The 22,765-nt window shown below is 42.5% G+C and overlaps 1 protein-coding gene across 1 annotated transcript; it reads right to left on the minus strand.

Moving 5' to 3' along the window:
- Positions 1-607: 607 nt before the first annotated feature.
- LOC121993051 lies at positions 608-12,978 on the minus strand. The gene is made up of 5 exons (XM_042547721.1): positions 12,749-12,978; positions 12,552-12,658; positions 2,110-2,207; positions 1,056-1,274; positions 608-972 (listed from the first exon to the last, which is right to left on the minus strand). The coding sequence occupies exons 1-4, from the start codon at positions 12,918-12,920 to the stop codon at positions 1,067-1,069; spliced, it is 585 nt and encodes a 194-aa protein (XP_042403655.1). The 5' UTR covers positions 12,921-12,978; the 3' UTR covers positions 608-972; positions 1,056-1,066.
- Between the last annotated feature and the right edge of the window lie 9,787 nt (positions 12,979-22,765).

Genomic DNA, 22,765 nt, shown 5'->3' on the forward strand with positions numbered 1-22,765 from the left:
TGTCATCCTTAAAATCCAGGTTGATCCACTTTTTCTTGGTTCGCTCCACAAGTGCAGTCAGATGTCGATTAAAATCCGACCATAATTGACTGTGATCCCTTCTTGGGTTCATATTTCCATCCAGATTATAATTTATGTCGAAGCAAGCTGCTGAAAACCGTCGGTTGTGGGCGAGTGGCTAGGCTGCCAAGCCGAGGCGGTCTTCGACCGCCTATTCTAATCCAAACTATAACCTAAATGTAAATATGATCCTAGAAATATCACAGTCAATTACAAGTGAATTCTAACTAAAGTCTGATCATAATTACTAAGCGAGACCAGAAGATCTACTCTGTTTATATACACATATAATTGAGTTATAATTATCCTTTTAATCCCTATTTTCTTTAAAAAAAATTAAATATTCAAATCTTGCTCAATTAATTTTGATAATAAATAACTTTATAAGCCCTTCAAATCGACCTCTAAAATATTATTGAATATGTGAAAAATGATGCCATCTTTTGATAAACATTTGAAATTACATTAATAAAACAAAGGAGAAAAATATATTCTAAGCAAAGAGAGCGTTTCCTCATATTCTAGACAAATATGGGGGAAAATCAAGAGATATCAACACCTGGTCACAATCTCTTAACGAGGAAACGTCGATTCAAACCAACAGAGGAAAAAAAATATGAACTTCAACGTTATAACAAGAGGTTTGCATATCAATAATTAGAGCATAATTTGAGGTCTGATCGTATCCTATGTTTCCGTTTTGCCTTTGCATATCAAACATTCAGCAAGACGGCATCTCGTCATTTTGCAAACACCAACGGGCTTCCAAATATTCTCAGAACCTTTAATCTACTACACAACTGCTGCCAATGAAGAAGCATCAGTGCTAAGCAAACTACTTATCGGCCCACTTTGACTCCTTGAATGATGGGAGCAATGCAGCTGCACTTTCGAAGTGTTGAAGCTTTGTGTCTGCTCATAATTTAAACATTTCGGTTCAGTCTTTCTCAGCAACTTAAGTAGATTCAACTGAATGTTAGTGGAAGCGAACTCACTTTCATAATGTTCAACTGATTTTAGGATCTACTTGTCTATCACCTCCATTAATGCCATCTTTTAAGACGCAATTCTCTTTGCTCGGCAATGCTGTAGATGAATCGCTTCGCTTGTTTGATTCTGACATTTCCACCTCAATGGCAGCCTTGTGCGGTGACGCTTCGGACTCCATCTCTAGCTTCTGCATCCTTGCTTTCTGCATGGCATGCCTCTCGTATCTGGTAAATGAATTGAGGAAATCTACTTAACGTGAGTGTCTATAACAGATAAATATATGGAAAAGCATGGTTTTTTCAATTTCACTATACAGTATACAGAGGATGCTTGATCTTCCCCAAAAAACAAGAAAAATTATGGTTAATAAAAGAAAATTAAACAGTTCTCTAAGGAACAAACTAAAACCATTTAGAAGTTACTAGTCAGAAGAACACAGTAACAATGATCCACTCATAATGTGGTTAGAAGCATTGTGTCATACTCTTTACTCGAATTGTGCTCATCTAGCTGAATCATGTTGCTGTTTTTGCCTATTTAGTTCATAAAACTATAGGGATGCTCCCTCAAAAATCTAAACTTGAGATGAGAAACAATTCTAGTCAATAATGGGGCAGGAGGCTCTACGCATAAATAAGCTATAAGCTCTAAGTGGGAATCAATACATAACAGACAACCAGAAAACATACAGAACAAATAGTTAAACAAACTACTAATATCATATCAGAGTAGGTATGCTAGAATTTTAAACAGAATTTCAGTGAGGGAACCTAACATAGCTCACATGGGAGCATCCTGCAAAGTTGATTCGTCCTAGATACCTTCAACCAATAAAGCATCTATTACGGGCAAGCATTTCATTCCCGGCAAAGCAAAGTGAGATTCTTGAAGATCTAGGATCTGAAAAATCTAACTAATAGTTATGTACAAATATAATGAATCCATTAATTTGTTAGGCAAGAAAATAAAGTATATTCACTTGAGGATCCTTCCACTATCCTCTCCATAAAATTTCAAATGAAAAACTACATGCTGAAAATACATATATAAGGGACATACGGTGCAACATAGCTTTTAACAAGTTGAAAATATATTCTCCAGAACTGTCTTTCCTTTAAATGCCTAGGACATAAAACATATCGAAGATGTGCAATTTCCTGAAAAACAATCATAAGATGCAGGTTAGATAAGTGCTACAATATGTATATGTAGAGCAAGTAAAACATGGTGCAAATATAAAAATTGGAGATAATATAGTAGCAACTTGTAAGATCATATAAATATATGTAATTATGGTCTTCAGCAGAATGGAATAACCACAAAAAGTCTTCTAGGAAATGCAATCAGTATTATGAACAGTCTATCTTATCCCTTGAGAAAAGCTATCAACAGAAGGCCTAAATGGGTTTGCAAGCAAACCCCTATCAATAATGTCAAAACCACATTGGCAAAAGAACAATTAAAAACTTTGGACAGATAATATAATATATGTGAAATGCTGCTTTTAGTTTAGCAGACTCGTATAGTCTTCTAAAACCTAAAGTAGGTATTGAACACTTCCCCATGGAAATGAAAAATTTTAGTGTGTGCCTGAAAGTCAAATAGATCTTATTGTTTTCCCAGCAATCTTGTTATTCCTAAATCTTGGGGATATCCTACCAAGTTTCTTTGTCCACTTCTGCAAAAAGATGACTATTCCCTCATTCAGTTCCACAAATTTGCAATATTTTGAATGTCTTATCATATAGAAGATGTTGATGCTTCTGAGTGCCATATGCCAATAACCAACTATACAATGACAATTGATCCTGTCCGAACCAGAAGTCAACAGACGCTGGGCACGTGGCGCTCTTCGACTCGCTGATGTAGATCTCCAACTGGTGGCGCGATGCTCCGCCGAACCTGCACTGAAGTCGAGCCGGGAAGGGGGTTCCCGGCGGCGACCCTCCGACGCTCAAGTCAGGTAAACAACGATGAAAAAGGTGACTCCCGAAGTCTCAGAATACCTAGCCAAATCTTACCTCCGGCGAAGTCTGAGGCTCTTTATATAGAGCTGTGAAGGGTTTGGGCACGTGTACCGAGGTGCACACGTGTCCTCTGCCCTTTCCTAGGTATGCGTCTGTCAGAAAGCTTACCTGACCCATATCGCTACAGTCGAAGCATGCCCTCGATGGGACAACACAATTTCCTGTCACAAGATCTGGAGCATGGCACCCACGTGAAACCTACCGGTTGTCAGAGAAAGAAGTCCCGTCCTTTTCCCTTGCTCCAAACTTGTTGTCCGGGCGGACAGCTCCCTTAACATCCGGCCGGACATCCGTAGTGGTTTACTTGTGCTTTGTGGAGACTAATAAACAGGGGTGCTTTATGACCTTGGTCGGTCAAAAGGTCAGCTCGGTCCATGACCTTTTCAACTGAGCGTCGGAACCCCGATTTGACAGGGTGCCTTCCAACCATAAGTGCGAGCCGGCCGGACCCATCCGGGTATTCGATTCCATCGGCCGGCTGGCCTTCCGGTCGGACCGGTCGTAGACGCCTTCAAGTCTAGTCGAAGGAGGCGAATACTCCGACTGACTGGAATGTGAGTCTAGCCGAACGGCTCCTCCATGTTAATACTCTCCGCCCGGTCAGCCATAGAGATATCCTTGAACGAATCAATGATGGCCTTCACCGGATCTCCTCGCGTTCTGCACCAATCTTCGACATTAAGGTTGATCATACCTTCATTAAATGCTCCGAATGATTGACCGCCACGTGGAGTAATGCCATCAGAGTACGGGGGCGGTGGCATGATATTTTGATGTGATCGAGGCGATTCGAAATAAACGGCTAGATGCATGCTTTGATTCCCGTGACCTGGATCCGACGGTGGAGGCCGCCCGGCCCGCACCCTATAAATTCTTCGTTTCCTTCTCACCTTCACTCGTCTCCGTTACCTCTACTGTTGCCCTCTGCGCTTCGGAGCTCCGGCGATCTTGTTTCTGCCCTCTGACGCTCTCCGACGCCTTTCCTCGATCCCTCTCCCCCCAGTAAGGTTTTAGATCTTTCTTCCTTCCTTTCCAGTATCTAATTCGCATTTCTTCCTTTAGCTCCAGTCTTTGAAACTTCTTTTCTTCGTCTTTGAAACTTCTTTTTTGATTTCTTCTGTTCGGATCATGTTCTTAATCCGAAGAACAATCCTAGCCCATGGTATACTACCGTCCCGTTTGGATTTTGATATTTTGGTGATTTGAAATCCCGAGGATTTCAGTTCGCCTGGTCCTCGGCCGCATGACCACCGTGGCGGTTTGTGTCTTCGTGACGATTTATGCGGTTCCGTGCATCCTTTTATAGTGGCGTGCAGAATTATTTTGGCGTGCGCTCGGAAGTTTAGTACCAAATACCTCTCCTCTGCGGTGTTGTCGTTTTGTTCAAGATTCAACATTCCCCTCCGACCGGAGGTCTTTCTATTTAAGCAAGCCGAGCCAGGCACCTTTATGTTCCAAGCTCGGCCCGGTCTGTTCAATAAACTACTCACTTCGATAAACATTGGAAGGACTATTATTTCTACCTTCCCGACCCAGTGGCAGGTCAATCCACCTCCTACTCCCGAGTTGAAGAAATTCAACCGACCGGATTATCTTCATGAAGTGACTAGCTCGACATCAACAAACTTCTTCACGAGGGAGTGATGTACATTTTGGGGCTATACGGACCCCACTTCCGATCGACTTAAGAATTTTGCTTGGGCCTTTGCTTTAATCTTGTTGATTTCTTCTTCTTTTGACATCGTCGTGGACTCGGTGATGGTCGGAAAGGCCATGGAAATGGGTATTGACCGGTCGAAGGAGGCTCCCAGAATCGGCCGCCTCTCAGCAGTGGCAGCTACCCTCCGAGGAACCAACGGCCCCGGAGGAAGGGTCCGTTCGGGAGGAGGAGCAAAAGAGGCGCCGGTGGAGACTCACACGGCTACCTCCGGTCCCCTCCGACCGGGCATCTAAAGGCATGCAGACCATTTCGTCAGGCACAGACGCTTGAGACGGTGGCCCGGTTGAGGCCACTCCGGCGACACTCTCCCCACCTTTCAACGTTCGACCATCCATTCGCGGTTTTCGCCATCTTCGACCCGGTCGATCCAGTCGCGGTCTTACTCTTCATCTTCCAGTGAAGAGTTGCTACGGCCGGCCGAGCACACCATTACTTTGAAAGGGCCCTCGCGAAATGTGGGCCGAGCGTCGAATCATCCTCCTCTCTCATTGCGGCATGCTTCCGGTAAGTTTTTGTTTTTGTTTTGTTTTTGAAGTTTGCACGAATATTTCCGCTCGGCTTTTAACAACTACGCCTTCTTGCTTGATGGGTGGAAGAGATAGCGATTGCCGGCGGACGAGGAGATAAAGCAGGAGGTCCGGCTCCCAGGCCCTTCCTACTCGAATGCAAAGAGTCAAGAAAGCTCGAACTCTGTCACCGAAGAAAGCAGTGACTGTGCCCACGCCCTAGCCGAGTCCGAGCGACAAGTCAAGTCGCTTGACCAAGATAACTTTGGCCACCACACGCCGTCTCCGATCCGGAGAAGAAAAAGTCGAGGTCCGGGAGTTGAAGATAAAGGAGCAGCTCGACCGGGAGAAGGAAAGCCGCTCGGCCGTCACGGAGAAGATTGACCATCGAATGAGGCCCTCCTGAGCTCGACCCTCGAAAGAATACCGGGATGGAGCCGAGTTGCCGCTCTCCGACAAAGCCACATCCGATCGGCCGAGTTCTCGGAGAAAATTTGCGAGCGGATGTACTCGGCTTTCGACTTGGCCATTACGGCCACTATGACTTATCTGAAGTCGAAGGGCCTTCTTCCGGAGTCCGCCAATATTCCAGCCGGCGATCAGGTGGAGCTCCTGAGCAACATTCCGAGGGACCTTTATGACTACATCGAGTAATTCTTGTAATTTCGCCGCTCGGCTGAACATGAATCTTTTTGTACTTAGGCCACACGGCCTAACTGTCCCCTTGCTAATACTTGTGCTGCCCGCTCGTCTACTATCACACCTTTGGCACTCGAGGTGTATTCTTGCAAGTGTTTTCCCCAGCTCTTCGTTCGACCGAATATCATTCTCGAGTCTGAGCGGAACTTAGCGTCGGTCTAACGATATCGGCGGAGAATACGGATAATTGCAGTGTCGACGTTATTTCGCTCAGATTATTTATCACATCTCTCGATGTTTAACGTCGGAGCTCGGCGGATATTTAGCGACGGCGCGGCTCTCGATCTTAACGACGGAGCGCGTCATAGACGCCGGCGCCTCTCTCGATATTTAACGTCGAGCTCGACGGTCTACTCTCGGTCTTTAACGTCTGGGCTAGGCGGTATTCCGCTCGGAGGGTTTATAGGCGGCTCGTCTCGATCTTTAACGACTCGTCGATTTGTCACTTCGGATTATTTATTCGTCTCGATATTTAACGGAGCTCGTACGGGCGGCTCGTCTCGATCTTTAGCGCGATTTGTCACTTCGGAGTATTTATAGGCCTCGTCTCGATCTTTAACGACGGAGCTCGTCGATTTGTCCGCTCGGAGTATTTATAGACGCCGGTGCGTCTCTCGATATTTAACGTCGGAGCTCGACGGATATTATTGGCTCTGATTTAACGTTGGGCTGAGGGTATTCGCCTCGGAGGTCGATCTTTAACGGAGCTCGTCGATTTGTCCTTCGGAGTATTTATACCTCTCGATCTTTAAGACGAGGCTCGTCGATTTGTCACTTCGGAGTATTTATAGGCAGCTCGTCTCTCGATATTTAACGTCGAGCTCGGGCGGATATTATAGCCGGACGGTAACGTCAGGGCTGAGCGGTATTCCGCTCGAGGGTTTATAGACGCGGCTCGTCTCGATCTTTAACGACTGAGCTCGTCGATTTGTCCTTCGGAGTATTTATATCGTCTCGATCTTTAACGTGAGCTCGTCGATTTGTCCGGAGTATTTATAGGCCTCCTCGATATTTAACGTGAGCTCGGGATATTTATAAGCCGCTCGATATTCCGAGGGTTTATAGGCAGGCTTCTCGATCTTTAACGACGAGCTCGTCGATTTTCCGCTCGGAGTTGCGCTGCCTCGTCTCTCGATATTTAACATCGTAGCTGGTCGGCGCGGCTCTACGGTTTAACGTCTGGGCTGACGGTATTCCGCTCGAAGGGTTTATAGGCCATCTCTCGATCTTTAACGACGGAGCTCGTCGATTTTTCAAGGCTAACTCCTTACTGCCCGATTCGGCCTCGGATAATCTACCTCCGATAAAGTGAGAATGCTTTCGAGTAAGCCAGGATGCTCAATGAGTTCATCTTTGCTTCTGCATTACGAGTACATGCATATACACCGAATAAATTACATTCGTGCACCTTCATCTAGCTCGATAAGGGAGATGATTTGCACTCCGATCCACCGCCTTCCTCATCCTCCAGTAGTAAGCACCGAACGAGTTTTGACCAAGGGACCCCCGCCGTGCTTCTAGTCTTTACGTCGACTTTCTTCGCACTAGATCGCCGACAGAATGATCCGGACGCGGTTGTAGTTTTACATCCGTGACGCCATCGAGCGGATGCCTTGCTCGCTCCTCGTCAACCAAATCCAACCCATGTTCCTTCGCTCGGCGTTGCCTTCATCATAACATTGGACCGACTCGACGCCGACTTCAACCGGAATGACCGCTACACCAGATGAAAAGGTGTGACGCCTGCCTTCCTTAGAGTCGTTCAGATAGCCCATAAAACACCGACTTCATCCGCCACTTCCTCCCACTTGGGTCGAGCCGCGCGTATCGAGAATTTCCGATTGGCTACTTCGGCTGGATTTCGGGGTAAGCCACGGACGTGAAGTGTTGCTCGATGGTAGCTTTTGCACCAATCTTCTAGCACCTTCCACATGAATGCCGCCCGTTGCCGGAAACCAATCGGCGAGGATACCGAACCTCAGATGATGTGTTGCGGATGAATTTTTGACTATCCGCTCGGTGATCCCGGTGTGTTGCCTCCACCCACTGGAAAAATAATCGACCGCCACCAAATAGGGTTTTCCTCTGCGTCCGCCGTCGGAAATGGACCCACAATATCCATTCCCATTGATCGAATCGCACGTGACTTGATGCCTTCATCTCCTCTGGGTCGGTGGGAGAAGTTGGATACTACGGCGTGAGGCATGTAGATCCGTCGAGCGTCTTTGAGGTCGGCGAAATATCCAGTAGCGGGATCTTCTTAGCTAGTGATCGTCATGGGATGTCCTCCACACGATCCTTGATGTACCTCTTGGAGGATGTAGGTGAGTCCTCCGAGCTCACGCATTTCAGTCGAGAGAAAGCTTTCTTATAGAGCTGATCGCCAATGAGTGTGAACCGGCCTCCTCTCAGCAGCTGAGCTTCATCCCGCTCGACCGATGTGGCTCCCGCGGAGGAACTCTATGATGGGTGTCCTCCATCGCTGAAACGCGAGGCCTTCCATCCGGTCGACGCGCCACCAGGATACTTTTCAATTGGTCTGAATGGCAACCGGCGTTATTGAGCTTGCGGTTTGGCTAACTCGCGGTTCTCCGTTCGGGATCTTCGAATAAGAACCTCTGGAAAGTAGCTTTGAGTTTTTAAAGGCCTCAGCGTAAAGTTTGAGTCGAGCATTGTTGGGCCAACTGTGAAACCGAATAGAGAGTCACCCGACCGACTGCAAGCCGGCCATGAGGGCCTCATACTCGCCTTGTTGGTAGCTTTGTAATCTTTTCTTCTTGAGGTGAGAGCAGTAATATTCCGATCCCACTTCCGAGCCGAGTGGAGGACCCATCCACATATATTCTCCACATAGCTTCCGGCTCGGCCTTTGCAGATCACAAAATCAGCCAAGGATTGCGCTTTGATCGCCGGGGGGCTGGTATTGGATATCAAATTCACTCGGCTCCGTCCGTTCATGAGTCCGGATGCCTCGGATTTAGTAGGGGTTTTTCACCACGATCGCCAGAAGTATGGACGACGCGAGGACGAGCTTTTCGAGCCGGTGTGCGAGATTGTCTTTAAAGTATATGGCTCACCGATCGGCAGCTATCTGGGAAGGAGTTCAGATATGCCTTCAAATCTTGAGCCATTCTTCGTCGAAAATTTTGTAGCTGCGTAAAATCTTGAAAAAGGAAGGCTCGGTGCTGAGATAAACACAGAGCGGTTATCCGGCCGACACCTCCTCAGTATTTCTTGGGCGACATGTCTTGTAGAGCTTTCACCTTGATTGGCTTGATGCCCCGCCGGTCACTATGTATCGCCCTCCTTCGCTCCGAACAGCACTTCGGGATTTAGCTCGACTCAAGCACTGCGCGTTGGAAGGTTTCTTCCATGTCTTTGAAGAGATCGGCCGCTCGGACGGACTTAATGAGAATGTCGTCCACATAAACTTCTAGATTCCGCCTGATCCGCTCTTTGAACACTTTATTCATCAACCGTGATATGTGGCTCCCTCATTGAACGACATCACATTATAGCAATAAGTGTCATGGTCGACTTTTCTTGATCTTGGCGAGCAGACTGTGATAACCCGTCGAGCATCAGATCAATTCACATCCGTAGAGTCCACCGATCTATCAAGGCGGAGGATAAAAATCTTTCGAGGCTTTGTTGAGGTCCCGAAAATCTACTCTCCACTTTGAGACTAGTACTACGTTAGCCAACTTAGGGAATCGACCTCACAGATACGCCCGGCTTTTCTACCTCCGCGGATGATGGCATTCGCTCGTGAAATCTCTTTTCCTGCCTTTCTGGACGGGCCGGTGGGACGTGTAACTCAGTCTTGCTAGGCGAATGCCGAGCCAAGTGTTGACCGAAGACATCATGATTTCTTCCGAGGCATTGGATCGCTCCTCTTCCTCCTCTTCGGATCGGACAACGATAAAGGTGGTGGCCTCCGATCGGATTGGATGAATCTGCACTTCCTCTTTTCCTCATAAAGGCGGCTTTTGGTGATGGCATTTACCTCGATTCGAGGCGCCTTTTGGATTCGATTCGGACCATCTCGATGTAGCATCGACGAGCTGCTAACCGATCTCCCGTACTTCTCCCACTTTACCTTCGACGGGGAACTTGATCTTCGCTGAGCGCACGTCGTCCCAAAATTACGTTGTAGGACGAGGAGAGTCGACCACCACGAAGTTTGTTGTCCTTGTCCTCTGGCGGCTCCTCTCCGGTAGGATCTGTCAACCGAACTTGTTGCCGTAAACCCGTAGAGCGGGTCGTGGCGAACTCGGCTCGATCGATTTGATCGAACGCCTTGAATGATGTTGACCGAGCTCCGTGTCAACGAATACGATGAATAGTGTAATTTGCTATTACCGCTTTAATGAGCAGAGCGTCGTCGGGGCACTTCAACTCCTTCTAAGTCCCCGGGCCCGAAAGTGATCTCCGGTCCACATGCTCGCTCTTGGCTGCAACCGACTGCGTGGATTTGGAGTTGCCGGACGCCCGCCTTTCTGGCTCGGTTGGAGTCTCCTCCGGTTGGCCCACCAGCAATAACATTGATCTCGCCTCGGGTCGGCGATTCTCCTGCCTTGGAGAACGATGCCGATCGGGCGTATGTTAATGTCGCCTCTCGGTGCGGGTCCGGTCGGCTTCATGGGTCCTTTGCCTCTTGTCGATGGAAGGAGACCGTCGTTCGGCCTTCCTAGGAACGGGATTAGCCACGAAGGGAAGACTTCGACAATCCCTTGTGTTGTGCGTATCCGTCCGGTGGAAGGAGCAGAACATAGGGGTCCATTTTGCTTCTTCGAGCGGCAGCTACTTCTTGCAGCCCTCACACGAGGGGAGCGGATTGCTTCGCCTCGGTCCTCTCGGCACGAGCGCGGAGGGTTTCCGTCACCGAGGAGCCCGCCTTGGTGTTCTTTTCTCCTTGCGCTTCCTCGCGTTGATGTATTCATTGGCTCGCGTGTGATCATCTCGGTGGTTTCCGAATGAGTGATCGGAAAAATCGCCATCCGTGAGCCCTTGCGTGAAGGCGTTCATCTCCCGAGGTGGCCGTTGGAATATCCATTGCCACCTTGTTGAACCGTTGGATGTAAGCTCGGAGCGATTCTCTTGGCTCTTGCTTGATGGCGAACAAGTCGACGCTTGTCTTCTAACGTGATGGAGGAAGGCCGTCCGGAAGTCCTTGAAGCTTGTGATGGATCCGTCCGCCTCCGAAACCACCGCTGAGCCGATCCCGAGAGAGTGGTAAGAAAGACTCGACTTTCCATCGGTGTATTGATGGAGCGTGGTCATGCAGATGATCATCCGGGTTCGTTGTTCCATTGTACTCGCCGGCACGTAGTGCTTGGGCAAAGGGTCTCGTAGAATAGCCTCCAAAATCGACGATTGATCCGCCGGAGATGAATCCGCCCGGAGCTTTCCCTTCGTCTCGTCATCTCGTCTCAAGAAGATCCTCTATCTCTTGAGTGGGGTGCGAAATAAGGCCCGATGAAATGCGAAGGTGGCTTGAGGTGCTTCCGCTCGGCCACCCGACGCAGATGTTGCTTGTTGCTCCGGCCGATCGGCTTCTGCTTTCTGTTTTTGCTCCACAAGTTTGGCGGCCCTCATTTCGACCAGAGCGTCGAGTTCTTCCCTCGAAAGCGTCACCGTGTGTTGTCGTCCAGCCTCGTCCATTGTTCTCGTTCGGACGCAGGTGCGTTCCCACAGACGGCGCCAATTTGATCCTGTCCGAACCAGAAGTCAACAGACGCTGGGCACGTGGCGCTCTTCGACTCGCTGATGTAGATCTCCAACTGGTGGCGCGATGCTCCGCCGAACCTGCACTGAAGTCGAGCCGGGAAGGGGGTTCCCGGCGGCGACCCTCCGACGCTCAAGTCAGGTAAACAACGATGAAAAAGGTGACTCCCGAAGTCTCAGAATACCTAGCCAAATCTTACCTCCGGCGAAGTCTGAGGCTCTTTATATAGAGCTGTGAAGGGTTTGGGCACGTGTACCGAGGTGCACACGTGTCCTCTGTCCTTTCCTAGGTATGCGTCTGTCAGAAAGCTTACCTGACCCATATCGCTACAGTCGAAGCATGCCCTCGATGGGACAGCACAATTTCCTGTCACAAGATCTGGAGCATGGCACCCACGTGAAACCTACCGGTTGTCAGAGAAAGAAGTCCCGTCCTTTTCCCTTGCTCCAAACTTGTTGTCCGGGCGGACAGCTCCCTTAACATCCGGCCGGACATCCGTAGTGGTTTACTTGTGCTTTGTGGAGACTAATAAACAGGGGTGCTTTATGACCTTGGTCGGTCAAAAGGTCAGCTCGGTCCATGACCTTTTCAACTGAGCGTCGGAACCCCGATTTGACAGGGTGAATAAAAGATTCTTGAACAAAAGAAAGCACAATTACCACCGTGTGTCAAATTCTAGGGTTCAGCAATATATGAGAGCAGAAAACTGTAAACAAGTGCTCAATTAACACGGCTACGCCAGAATTACCATTAAACCCTAATTTCGTCGATAAGCACAGAAGATAAGTAAATGAACCAACAAAGTAAGTAGAGAAGAAAACCTTGACTTTGGAAAGAACCAAAGTAGCATGCCGCTCCCTCCACTCCGTAAGATCCATCCTGACATTAGATTCGACGCCAACGCCGTCAGCGTCCGCAGGCTGATCATCTGCAAATCGAGCACAAGTGTAAATAAACATTTAACAAAACGATCACAGACAATATATATTATATATACAGGTATCTCCTAAATCGAAACCTTGAAGAGGGAAAGACTTGAAGGTGTCAACTGTGAAGGTTCGTACGAACTCTCGAAGGCGATCTGTCACGCCGAATTCAAGGAGCTGGTGGTCCTCTTTTCCTTCCTTTCCTTGGTCCTTCCCCGGCGTGTCTTCCTTGGAGGCTCGACTTCCTTTCGCGAAGGGCCACATACTGATCGGCGAGGTAGTAGAAGAGGAGATGAGGATCTGCCAAATCTCGGCTCGGGTAAATTTCTATCGCTGTTTTATTTTATTTTTTATTATTTTAATAAAACTATCATATATTTAATCGACGTGTCTTTTATTTTTTATTAAGCTGTTATTAATTGTTAATGTGTTTAAAATGTCATATCATAAATTTATTTACTTTACAATCCACTTTTTCCTCTCTAATTAATTACATTATTTTATTGCGTATATCTAGAAGCATAAACCTCTTACAAACCTTATTCATTACAGATAAAAAAAAATGATTTAATTGATTAAGAAGATTTGAATAGTGAAATAGATGATTTTTTATATATATATTAGGTATTCAAATCTTTCGATCCGATTAATCTTTTAACAGAGTTTGTTTAACATCCCGTTTTGTCCATTAAGTAAATTCAAAAAGCACGATTCAATTAATCATAAATAAATAATCAGACCTTATATTTCGTCTATTAAATAAATTTAAAAAAAAATGATGACTCTTCATGACATTCTAATCTTAATTAATAGTTCAATAAGTACTATGTGAACCATACTATTTGTTATGATTATGTCTGAAATCGGTAAGCTAGTGGCGTGACTCTATTATTAATTTGGTGAAGACTCTGTGTTGTCCTGTAACACAAGGAGCATTAATGTCGGGTCAGGGAAGGGGTCCCCGGTATTGACCCTCCGACGTTCAAGTTAGTGTTTGATTTAGGAGAAGAAAGCAGTAAGCGTAAACTATAGCAAATAGCATATGCAAATAAGAAGCATCGCATACCTCCGCATGTAGATGAAGACTCCTTTTATAGCGTCTTTGTTGCGTTATGCATGCTTCTCAAGGTATTATCATGTTTTCCAAAGCTTTCCTAAGAAAGGGCAAACCATAAAGTGCTTCTGACACGTTTCCTTAAACGGGCATGTAAATCTCTGTGATTTGACATGCTAGAAGCTTCTAAAGGACAATTTGTCGACGGGATATTCTCTATCCTTTTCTACACAAACTTCCAAAATAGTACGATATGACGGGTATCTAGGTCCCGCCGTAGGCTAACCGGCTGCCGCTCGACCAGTCGATCGCCAGCTCGGCCTTATAGAATGCAATCAACAACTCGTTCTTCACTCAGCCCTTCGCTTTACCAAGGAGGCCTACTATATCCGATCGACCCTTAGGTCCAATCGGATGGACTGATGGGTCAGGTACATAGCTCCAAATTTGTCTACAAGTTGCGAATGACAGCTGCTTTGGAGGTCTCGTCGGCACTTCACGTCCGACTGGCAATGTGAGGTCCACTCGGGCGACATAGGCTGGTTAGCGCTTCTAGGTCTATCCATCCATATGGCTTTGACCGTTTGACTTTGACCTCCACGCTAGCTAGTCCTCCTTACTTTGACTCACTTTTGGGGGGGGGGGGGGGGGGCATATCTTTATCATTCTCGACTAGGCACTTTGTTGTCCAGGCCGCTGCTCAGCTAAAATGACCACTGCCCCTATTTACAGATTCTAATTGAACTCCTTTCTCCACAGTCGAGAGACTCCATGGGTGACACCGCTCGATCGAATGTTGCGACACTTAGTTATTTGTTATCTCCTTTTTCATCTCTTTCCTAAGTGGCCTCCCATCCTCATAGTGAAGGATCGAAAGATGCGATAGAGGGGGGAGGCTGAATATCGCACATTAAAAACTTTTCCTTTTCTCATAAAAGCAAGAGTAGTGCAGCGAAAAATAAAGAACTCGTTTTGGTTAGCTTAATTCGGAGCTTAGGTAACTCCTACTCTAAAACCCGCGATCCTTGATTGCACCGTTAGACAATTCACTAAAACTCTTATTTTTGAAATCTTCGAAAAGAAGCAATGCATACAATATGAAGAATGTAAGATAGTAACACACTACAAAAGTTATAACGACATTATATAGAAGCTGAAGCTCAGTTGACACTTCTCGATGGAGTAGCTTGCTTTATGAAGGTGAAGCACAGAGTAGCAGAATGAACAGGAGCTTGGCATAATGTTGACTTGAAAATTGATGTCTTGCCTCAGACCTCGAGCTCTACTTAATAAGTCTTGATCGATCGACTAATAAAAAGTTTGGTCGATTGATCAGTTTGGTCGATCGAACACCCTATCAGTCGACTAAACCTGCGCCCTTCCTTCTTTGCCAAGATCCGATCTTCGCACATTTATGAGGATTAATGGTTCGGTCGATCGATCACCTTGTTCGATCGGCTGAACAGTGAACTTTCCCTGTTCACCGAGATTCACATTTAATGCTTCATTAATGAGATGATCATTCGGTGAACCGATCCCCGGGTTCGATCAACCGATCAGTCTGGCTTCCTTCTTTGCTTCGGCTTGATCTGATCTGCACTCAGTGTCATATCATTAAGGTTCGGTCGATCGATCAAGCTTTGATTAGACTCTGCTTTGTTCTGTTTCGGTTTGATCTCTAGTCTGAGTCGATCTAGTTTAATCGACCTTCCCTTGGTCCGGTCGACCGATCAGACCGGTTCATGTAAAATAGAATTAAATAGTATATATCCCTGTAAAATAAATGTTAGCACAATTATATAATGCATGAGTGGTATTTGACAGTAATACTGTCTTGAACTCAACTTGGAAACCTTCTTGGTTTTTTCAGTTGGATCAGCGACCTAGGGTTTATTTCTTTCCAGAACACAACCTCACCGTCGCTTCTCTCCAGTTGATTACCTTAACCTATGTGCTAAACATTGGTCCTCCGGACCTATTTGGACTTTGTCGCTTAGCATTGGGTCAGCTCGCCAGGACTTTCCCTCAATCTTCAGTCCTCCAGACTTATCGAGCTTCCCTGCCAAGTATCGGGTCCTCTTGACCCACTTGGGCTTCAGTCCTCCAGACTTATCGAGCTTCCCTGCCAAGTATCGGGTCCTCTCGACCCACTTGGGCTTCCTGCCTAGCTTCCACGATCTGCTAAAACTTTCCCGATTGAGTAAACAGCAGCACACTTAGTCAACTTGTTAAATCACAACAAGAGTTAACTTGAACCTTTAACAACATCAAAACTCAGGTTTGATTCTCATGTATCCTGCATAAACAATCTCCCCCTTTCTGATGTTTGACAACTAAGGTTCACAGCTAAGTTAATAACATATGAAAAGATAAGTAAACAAGTATTTTTTACTTAACTCTCACCCTGAGTTTAATAACCTCCCCTGAATTTATTATCTTTCCTCCTTTGACACACATCAAAAATAGGGGTCACAAATAACAAGTTTGAAGTTTAGAAAAAATATTTGAAATTCTCAAAAAGAAAATTTTAAAACAATTACATTTTAAAATGTTGAAAGTAAGTTCAAACCATTGAAAATGTATATAAGATTTAAAAATATGATTTTGAAAAAAGATTGGTTAAAAAGTTTTAGCAAGAATCAAAGATAATTAGATTTTAAAAAAAAATTGACTTTGGAAAATGTATCTAAATATTTTAAAGTGATAGAAAAATATTGTAATGATACATTCTGAAAAATAAATATTTAGAAAAATAAATTCTGAGAAAATAAATTTTAAAAATATTTGATAATTTGGAAAAAAATAGATTTTGAAAATAATTCTGAAAATTTTAAAAGGATAAATGTGAAAAATTTTGGAAAACTGAAAAGTATTTTGAAAACTTAAAAATTTTAAAAATAATTATGAACATAATATTGAAAAATTTGTTAAAAATTTGAAAATTGGTTAAAGATAAATTTTGAAAAATTAAGTTTAAATTTTCTTAGTCCTAAAAAATTTTCAAAAAAAACTGATATTGAAGTTCCCCTAAAATTGATAAGTACCTAAAAGTTTAAATATGATTTTTTTATATATAAATTCCTATTATTTATTTAAATTTGTTTAAGGTTAAGGTATTTGAAAGTAATTATGTTCATTAAGTAATTATAAATTTTAAGGTTTAAGTTATACTTTAATTTAAGTTTTTAATTACGTTTTAAAATAAGTCTAAAATTAAATTAGTTAAGTTTAAAATAATCCATTAGTTAAGTTTAAAATTAAGTTTATTTTAAAATTAAGTTTAGTTTAAATTTAATTTTGGTTTAGTTTAATTTTAAATTAAGTTTAGATTTAATTTAATTAAGTTTAGTTTAAGTTTAAAATCATTTTTTTATTTAAGTTAAGTTTTAATTGGTTTTAAATTTTGAGTTAATTTTAAATTAATAATTTCAGTTTAAGTTATAATTAAAGTGTTGATTTTGATTAACTTAGAATTAACGTTTTAATTAAGTTAAAATTGATTCAATTAAGTTTTTAATTTTAATTTTTAATTAATTTTAATTTAAGTTTTTATTTTAAGTTAAGATTTTAATTAAATTTAATTTTAATTTAAGTTTTTAATTTTTAATTTAAGTTTTTAATTAATTTTAATTAAAGTTTTTAATTAATTTTAAGTTAAATTTTTAATTGATTTTAATTTAATTTAGTTTAAATTTAATTTTAAATTTAAGTTTTAATAAAAAAGATTGTTGAACGCATGTTAGATTCAAACTTAGCTTTAGGTTAATCAAGTAAGTTTGTTAAGAATAAGTTTTTGTTAGCGGCGAGGCATATGGCCTTTTTGTGTATCAATGATGGACCACTTTCTGAATATTTTCCAAAATAGTCCTGCCCAAAGAACTTAATACTAGGTTTTGGTCTAACTAGTTCATGTTTGACTAGGGTAGCTTCAATCAGATTTACTAAGTCTAGTGCACCAGGTAGAATACATAAGATTCAGCTTAGACATATTCGACAAAGCTTCATTGACGTACTATCATCCCAATCCATTATGATGCTATGTTATTAGAGTTTGGTAAACCTTGTTAACTAATCATTCTAAATTAAAACATAAAAGTAAACCTAATCCTAAGTATGCATAGCTTATGAATCAAGTTGGTTGAATAATTTTTCTATTTGCTCCCCTTGAGTCATAGCTTAAATATAGTCTATCTAAGTAGTGAATTTAACTCTTAGGGATCAAATATTATTTTGGTTTGATTATTTTGGTTAAGCATTTTTTAAAAACTCATGCTTGGACTTGATTCTAACATTTTAACTAATTAATGACGAATATGGTTTGTTGGTTTTGTTTGGTTTATAGCCAAGTCCCGATTTATTGTACAAGGCTCATTACAACTCAAGTACCATATTTAGACACTTAGATCCCAGTTCGAACTTTTTCAACATTTTCTTGAGTCGCTTGACTTGACCTTCCAAGTTAGAATTTTCTTCCTCAAGTTTTGCAACTTGAGTTGAAGTTCCAACTTGAACTTGGTTAGTCGAGTTACTTAAGTTAACTTACTCCTTAAGATGGTCTATTTCCTTAATTAGTAACTTATTTTATTTTTAAAATTTTGTTAATTTTTTAAACAAGCATTTTACTACTTTACGTAAGTTTGACTTGGAATAAAAGTTATCATATCAAGACCTTCGGAAACAAATACGCGGCTTCTCTCAAACTCGGTGTCAGTCTCGGACTCGTATTCTTCCTCGGGCTCGAAATATTCATTTCTTGCCATAAGGGAAAGATGACTCGAGTGCTTCGGCTCTTCCGCATCAGACTCCTCAGAGGATGACTCATCCCACGTCACTTGAAAGACCTTCTTCCTTCTTACTGATTTTAGTTTTTCCTCCTTTCGATTAGGGCATTCATTTTTTAAATGTCCTTTCTTGTTGCATCCATAACAAATTATTTCTGATGTATTTTGCATCTCATTGATTTGTGCCTTCTTGGTGCTCCTTTTGAACTTCTTTCTTGTTAGTAGTTTTTGAACCATGTTGACCAGCTCCTCTTTGTTGGTTGAGTCTAAGTCAGACTCAATTTCTGGTTCATTCTTGATTCTGGTCTTGATTTCTTTTCTTGATCCTGCATATAAAGCAATCTCTTTCTCAACTTGACTCAAGTTAGATTGCTCGTGTAATTCTAATTCACAAAAAAATTTGTCTAATTTAAAAATTGAAAGATCCCTTAAAACTTTATATGCATATACTATTGATGCCCACAAATGCATATACCATTGATGCCCACAAAGCATTTCTCGGTAAAGTATTTAGTGTGTGCCTTATCATGTCACAATTCTCTAGATTGTATCTGATCAGATGTAGGCTGTTGAGAAATCCTTTAATTGAGCTTGTAATTGTGTGGTCGTCTCTCTGGGAAGTATTGTTGGAGCAATCAGGTGCCCTAGGTTTTGATATTTTGGCAAAGGTTTAAGTTAGGTTTATTATTGTATTTGATATGCATTGTGAGTGTGCAGGATACAGGTACAATAAGGAAAGTCCAAGTGTGATCTTGGCAAAGGAGAAAAATCCAAGGATGAGTCTTGGCGGTGTAAGTCCAAGCATGTAGTTTTGGCAACGTAAGTCCAAGTGTGACTTGGCAATGGATGAAGTCCCAGAGGTGCAACCTCTTGGCAAAGGAAGACCCAACAACAATGACAAGGTCGATGGAAGCTCCAGAAGGCAAGATGTGAAGGATGGGGAGACATCCGAGGGACACAAGGCTGATGGAGGAGGCTAGAAGGTTAGGTTTAGGTTTGTCGGGCGAGGACGAGTACTGAGTGAATGTACTCGGGGGTTAAATCCTATTATTAGGATTTTACTGTAGTGTTACTATAGCAGTATTGTAATGTTACTGTAGCAGTACTGTAGCAGTCGACTGATAGCCGACCGTTGGTGTGTAACGATCAAATTTCACTTAAGACTAGTCGACTGGTGGTTGTACCAGTCAACTGGTGTCGGGGAAAATAGTAGATGTTTTCCTCCCGAGCTCTATTTAATAGAGCTTGGGGTGTTTGACCAAGGTTGACGAAATTAGTGGTGGTTAACCCTAATTAGAGTCTCCAAGTGCCCAAGTGATCTAGCGTGCTTGTACGAGGTTATGGCGAGATTTCTCCACCCACAAGGAGCTACGCGAGCTAACCGGACGTTCTCCGCGGAATCATCCACCGACAGATCAGGATCGTCCACCTTACGGATAGCCGTAGAGTATGAGCTTTATCTCTGAACCACGTTAAATCAACGTGTTACGTTTGCTTTCTATTATTATTATTTATTTTTGTATTCCGCTGTGCATACTAACCATTGTAGGAAGCCACGTTTTGGGTGAGACGCTATTCACCCCCCTCTAGCGGACGTCAAGGTCCCAACAAGTATCTTAATATTAAATAAATTATTTAATAGTAGGTCTATCTTATTTACCTTAGATTCATCGGTTCCTTCATGTAGCTTTACCAAATAGTCCCACAGTTCTTTTGCATTTTCATACGGCCTGACTTGATTCAATTCTTCCATGGTTAGCCCGCATTGAATGATGTTGATTGCCTTGTAATTTAGTTGCGCCTTCTTGATCATTAGGGGAGTCCAGTCTTCTGGTTCTATCAGCTTTCCATTAACTATCGGAGGAGTGTAACCTTTGAGTATAGTGAACCAAAGTTCGATGTCAAACTTGAGGTAGCACTCCATTCTGTTCTTCTAGTAGCTGAAGTTCTCTGATATAAATTGAAGTATCGAAAGATATGATAGAGGGAGAGGGTGAATATCGCATGTTAAAAACTTTTCCTTTTCTCGTAAAAGCAAGAGTAGTGTAGCGAAAAATAAAGAACTCGTTTCGGTTACTTGGTTCAGAGCCTAGGTCGACTCTTACTCTAAGATCCGCGGACCTTGATCGCACGGTTGAGCAATTCACTAAAACTCTTCTTTCCAAAATCTTCGGAAAGAAGCAATGCGTACAATATGAAGAATGTAAGATAGTAACACACTACTATCTTTTGGAAATTAAAACAATGCAAGCTTAAACAAAAGTTATACTGACACTAGATAGAAGCTAAAGCTCGGTCGACACTTCTGAATGGAGCAGCTTGCTTTGTGAAGGTGAAGCACAGAGTAGCAGAACGAACAGGAGTTTGGCACAATGTTGACTTGAAAATCGATGCCTTGCCTCGGACCTCGAGCTCTCACTACAAAAAAAAAACACTCATATAGGAGCGATTTTTTTAACTTTCAAAAGCGATTTTCAAGTACTCCTACACTTTTACCAATTGTTTGCTCCTCTTGTTGTCATCCCTATATCTTATAGTAACGATTTTTGTAACCATTGTTACAAGTTAAAAAATTACTCCTATTATTCTATGTAGGTATGATTTGAAACCAATCTTACACGTTGTGCATATAACAATGGTTTCAAACCACTTCTATAAGTATAAATCCAAAAGCGATTTAAACCGTTCTAAAACCCTTTAGGTGTAAGAACAATTTTAAAACGCTCCTACACACCATAAATATAAGCTCGATTTTCAAACACTATTGATGCTAGAAATTTAGGAGCAGTTCAAACTACTTCTAAGTGTCATGGGTATAGGAGCACTTCAAAACGTTGTTAAAGCTAGAAAGATAGGAGCGGTTCAAACTGCTCTAGAACTCATAAGGTTTAATAACAATTTTCACAATATATGAGCAATTTCAAACTACTTCTAAATGTCATGAATATAGGAGCATTTTAAAATATGGTTAAAGCTAGACATTAAGGAGCTCTACAAACCGTTCTAGAACCTGTGCTCTTACATGTCATGAAAATAAGAGTAATTTCAAAATCGATGCTAGAAATTTTAGAGTTGTTTCAAACTATGCTTAAAAGTATAACCCATTGATTGATTAAAACTGATCAAAATAATTTTACAGATTAGTTAAGCTACTTGATCAATTATATAAATTAAAATTATCATGTTAAGCTTGCAAGATGATAAATAAATCAACATAATTTGAGATTAGATATCTGCGAATACTGCAACTCTAAAGATTCTTTTTCAATTTAAAGATGAACACAAAAAAGCCTAGAATTCTTGTGAGGGTGATCTGATCTCTGGTTTACTCTTCCCTCGGCCTTGCATCTTGGGCAGCAAAGTTTGGTGGTTGTTGGGCACGACCCCACCATTGGAAATCGTCGCACATGTTAGGAGCTTGCCAAACTCCTCATCATTCTTCATGGGCAATTGAATGTGCCTTGGGATGATGCAGCATTTCCGGAAAACTCCAACACCTTGAACAATAAAGAAATGTAAATTTAGGTTGAGAAATGGATCCCTAGTGAAAGAACAAAACAACAAAGCAATTTACCTTAGCATCTATGCACTCAAGGACGGCAGAGAGAGATCAACGCACCGGAACCAACGCGTTGAGAGTATCGACCAAGGTAGCAAACAATGCGCCCCATCGGGAACTGGAGGTCAGTCTTCTGTGACCAAGAAACAACTTTCATCCCCTTGGCCTTGTTGCGACCACTCTTAGTCGTTGTCGCCCCCTCCACCATCGAACTCATCGCAAGAGATCGAAGCTATTCAATGGGGGAAAAATAGCAGCAACAACATATGCCAGATGGGTAGGGTTTGCACATGATTTTATTGAATGGGTTGTCACTCGGATTTCTAGCGTTAAACAATTAAAAGTGTTAGATGATATGCGAAATTTAAATATTTGACTATCACGATTAACTTTCACATGGCAATAATTCCCCCTTTCCAATTAAACAAAATATACTCTCCAAATCTTCTATTATCAATAATACTGAACAAATGGCAATAGCTAGATGTAGTCAATCTCATTGTTTTTTTGCTTTTTATTTTTATTTTTTACACGTTTTTTTCACACACATTCCCTTTTTTTTATTATCTACACAATTTTCTTTTTTGAATTTTTTACACTCTATTCCTTTTTTATTTGTTACACATTTTTCCTATTTTTAATTTTTACACATTTTTCCTATTTTTTATTTTAAATGTATTTCTTTTTTTTTATTTACACGGTTTCCTTTTTAATT

Source organism: Zingiber officinale, chromosome 6B, assembly GCF_018446385.1.
Source record: "Zingiber officinale cultivar Zhangliang chromosome 6B, Zo_v1.1, whole genome shotgun sequence".
In the NCBI taxonomy this organism is placed as follows: domain Eukaryota; kingdom Viridiplantae; phylum Streptophyta; class Magnoliopsida; order Zingiberales; family Zingiberaceae; genus Zingiber; species Zingiber officinale.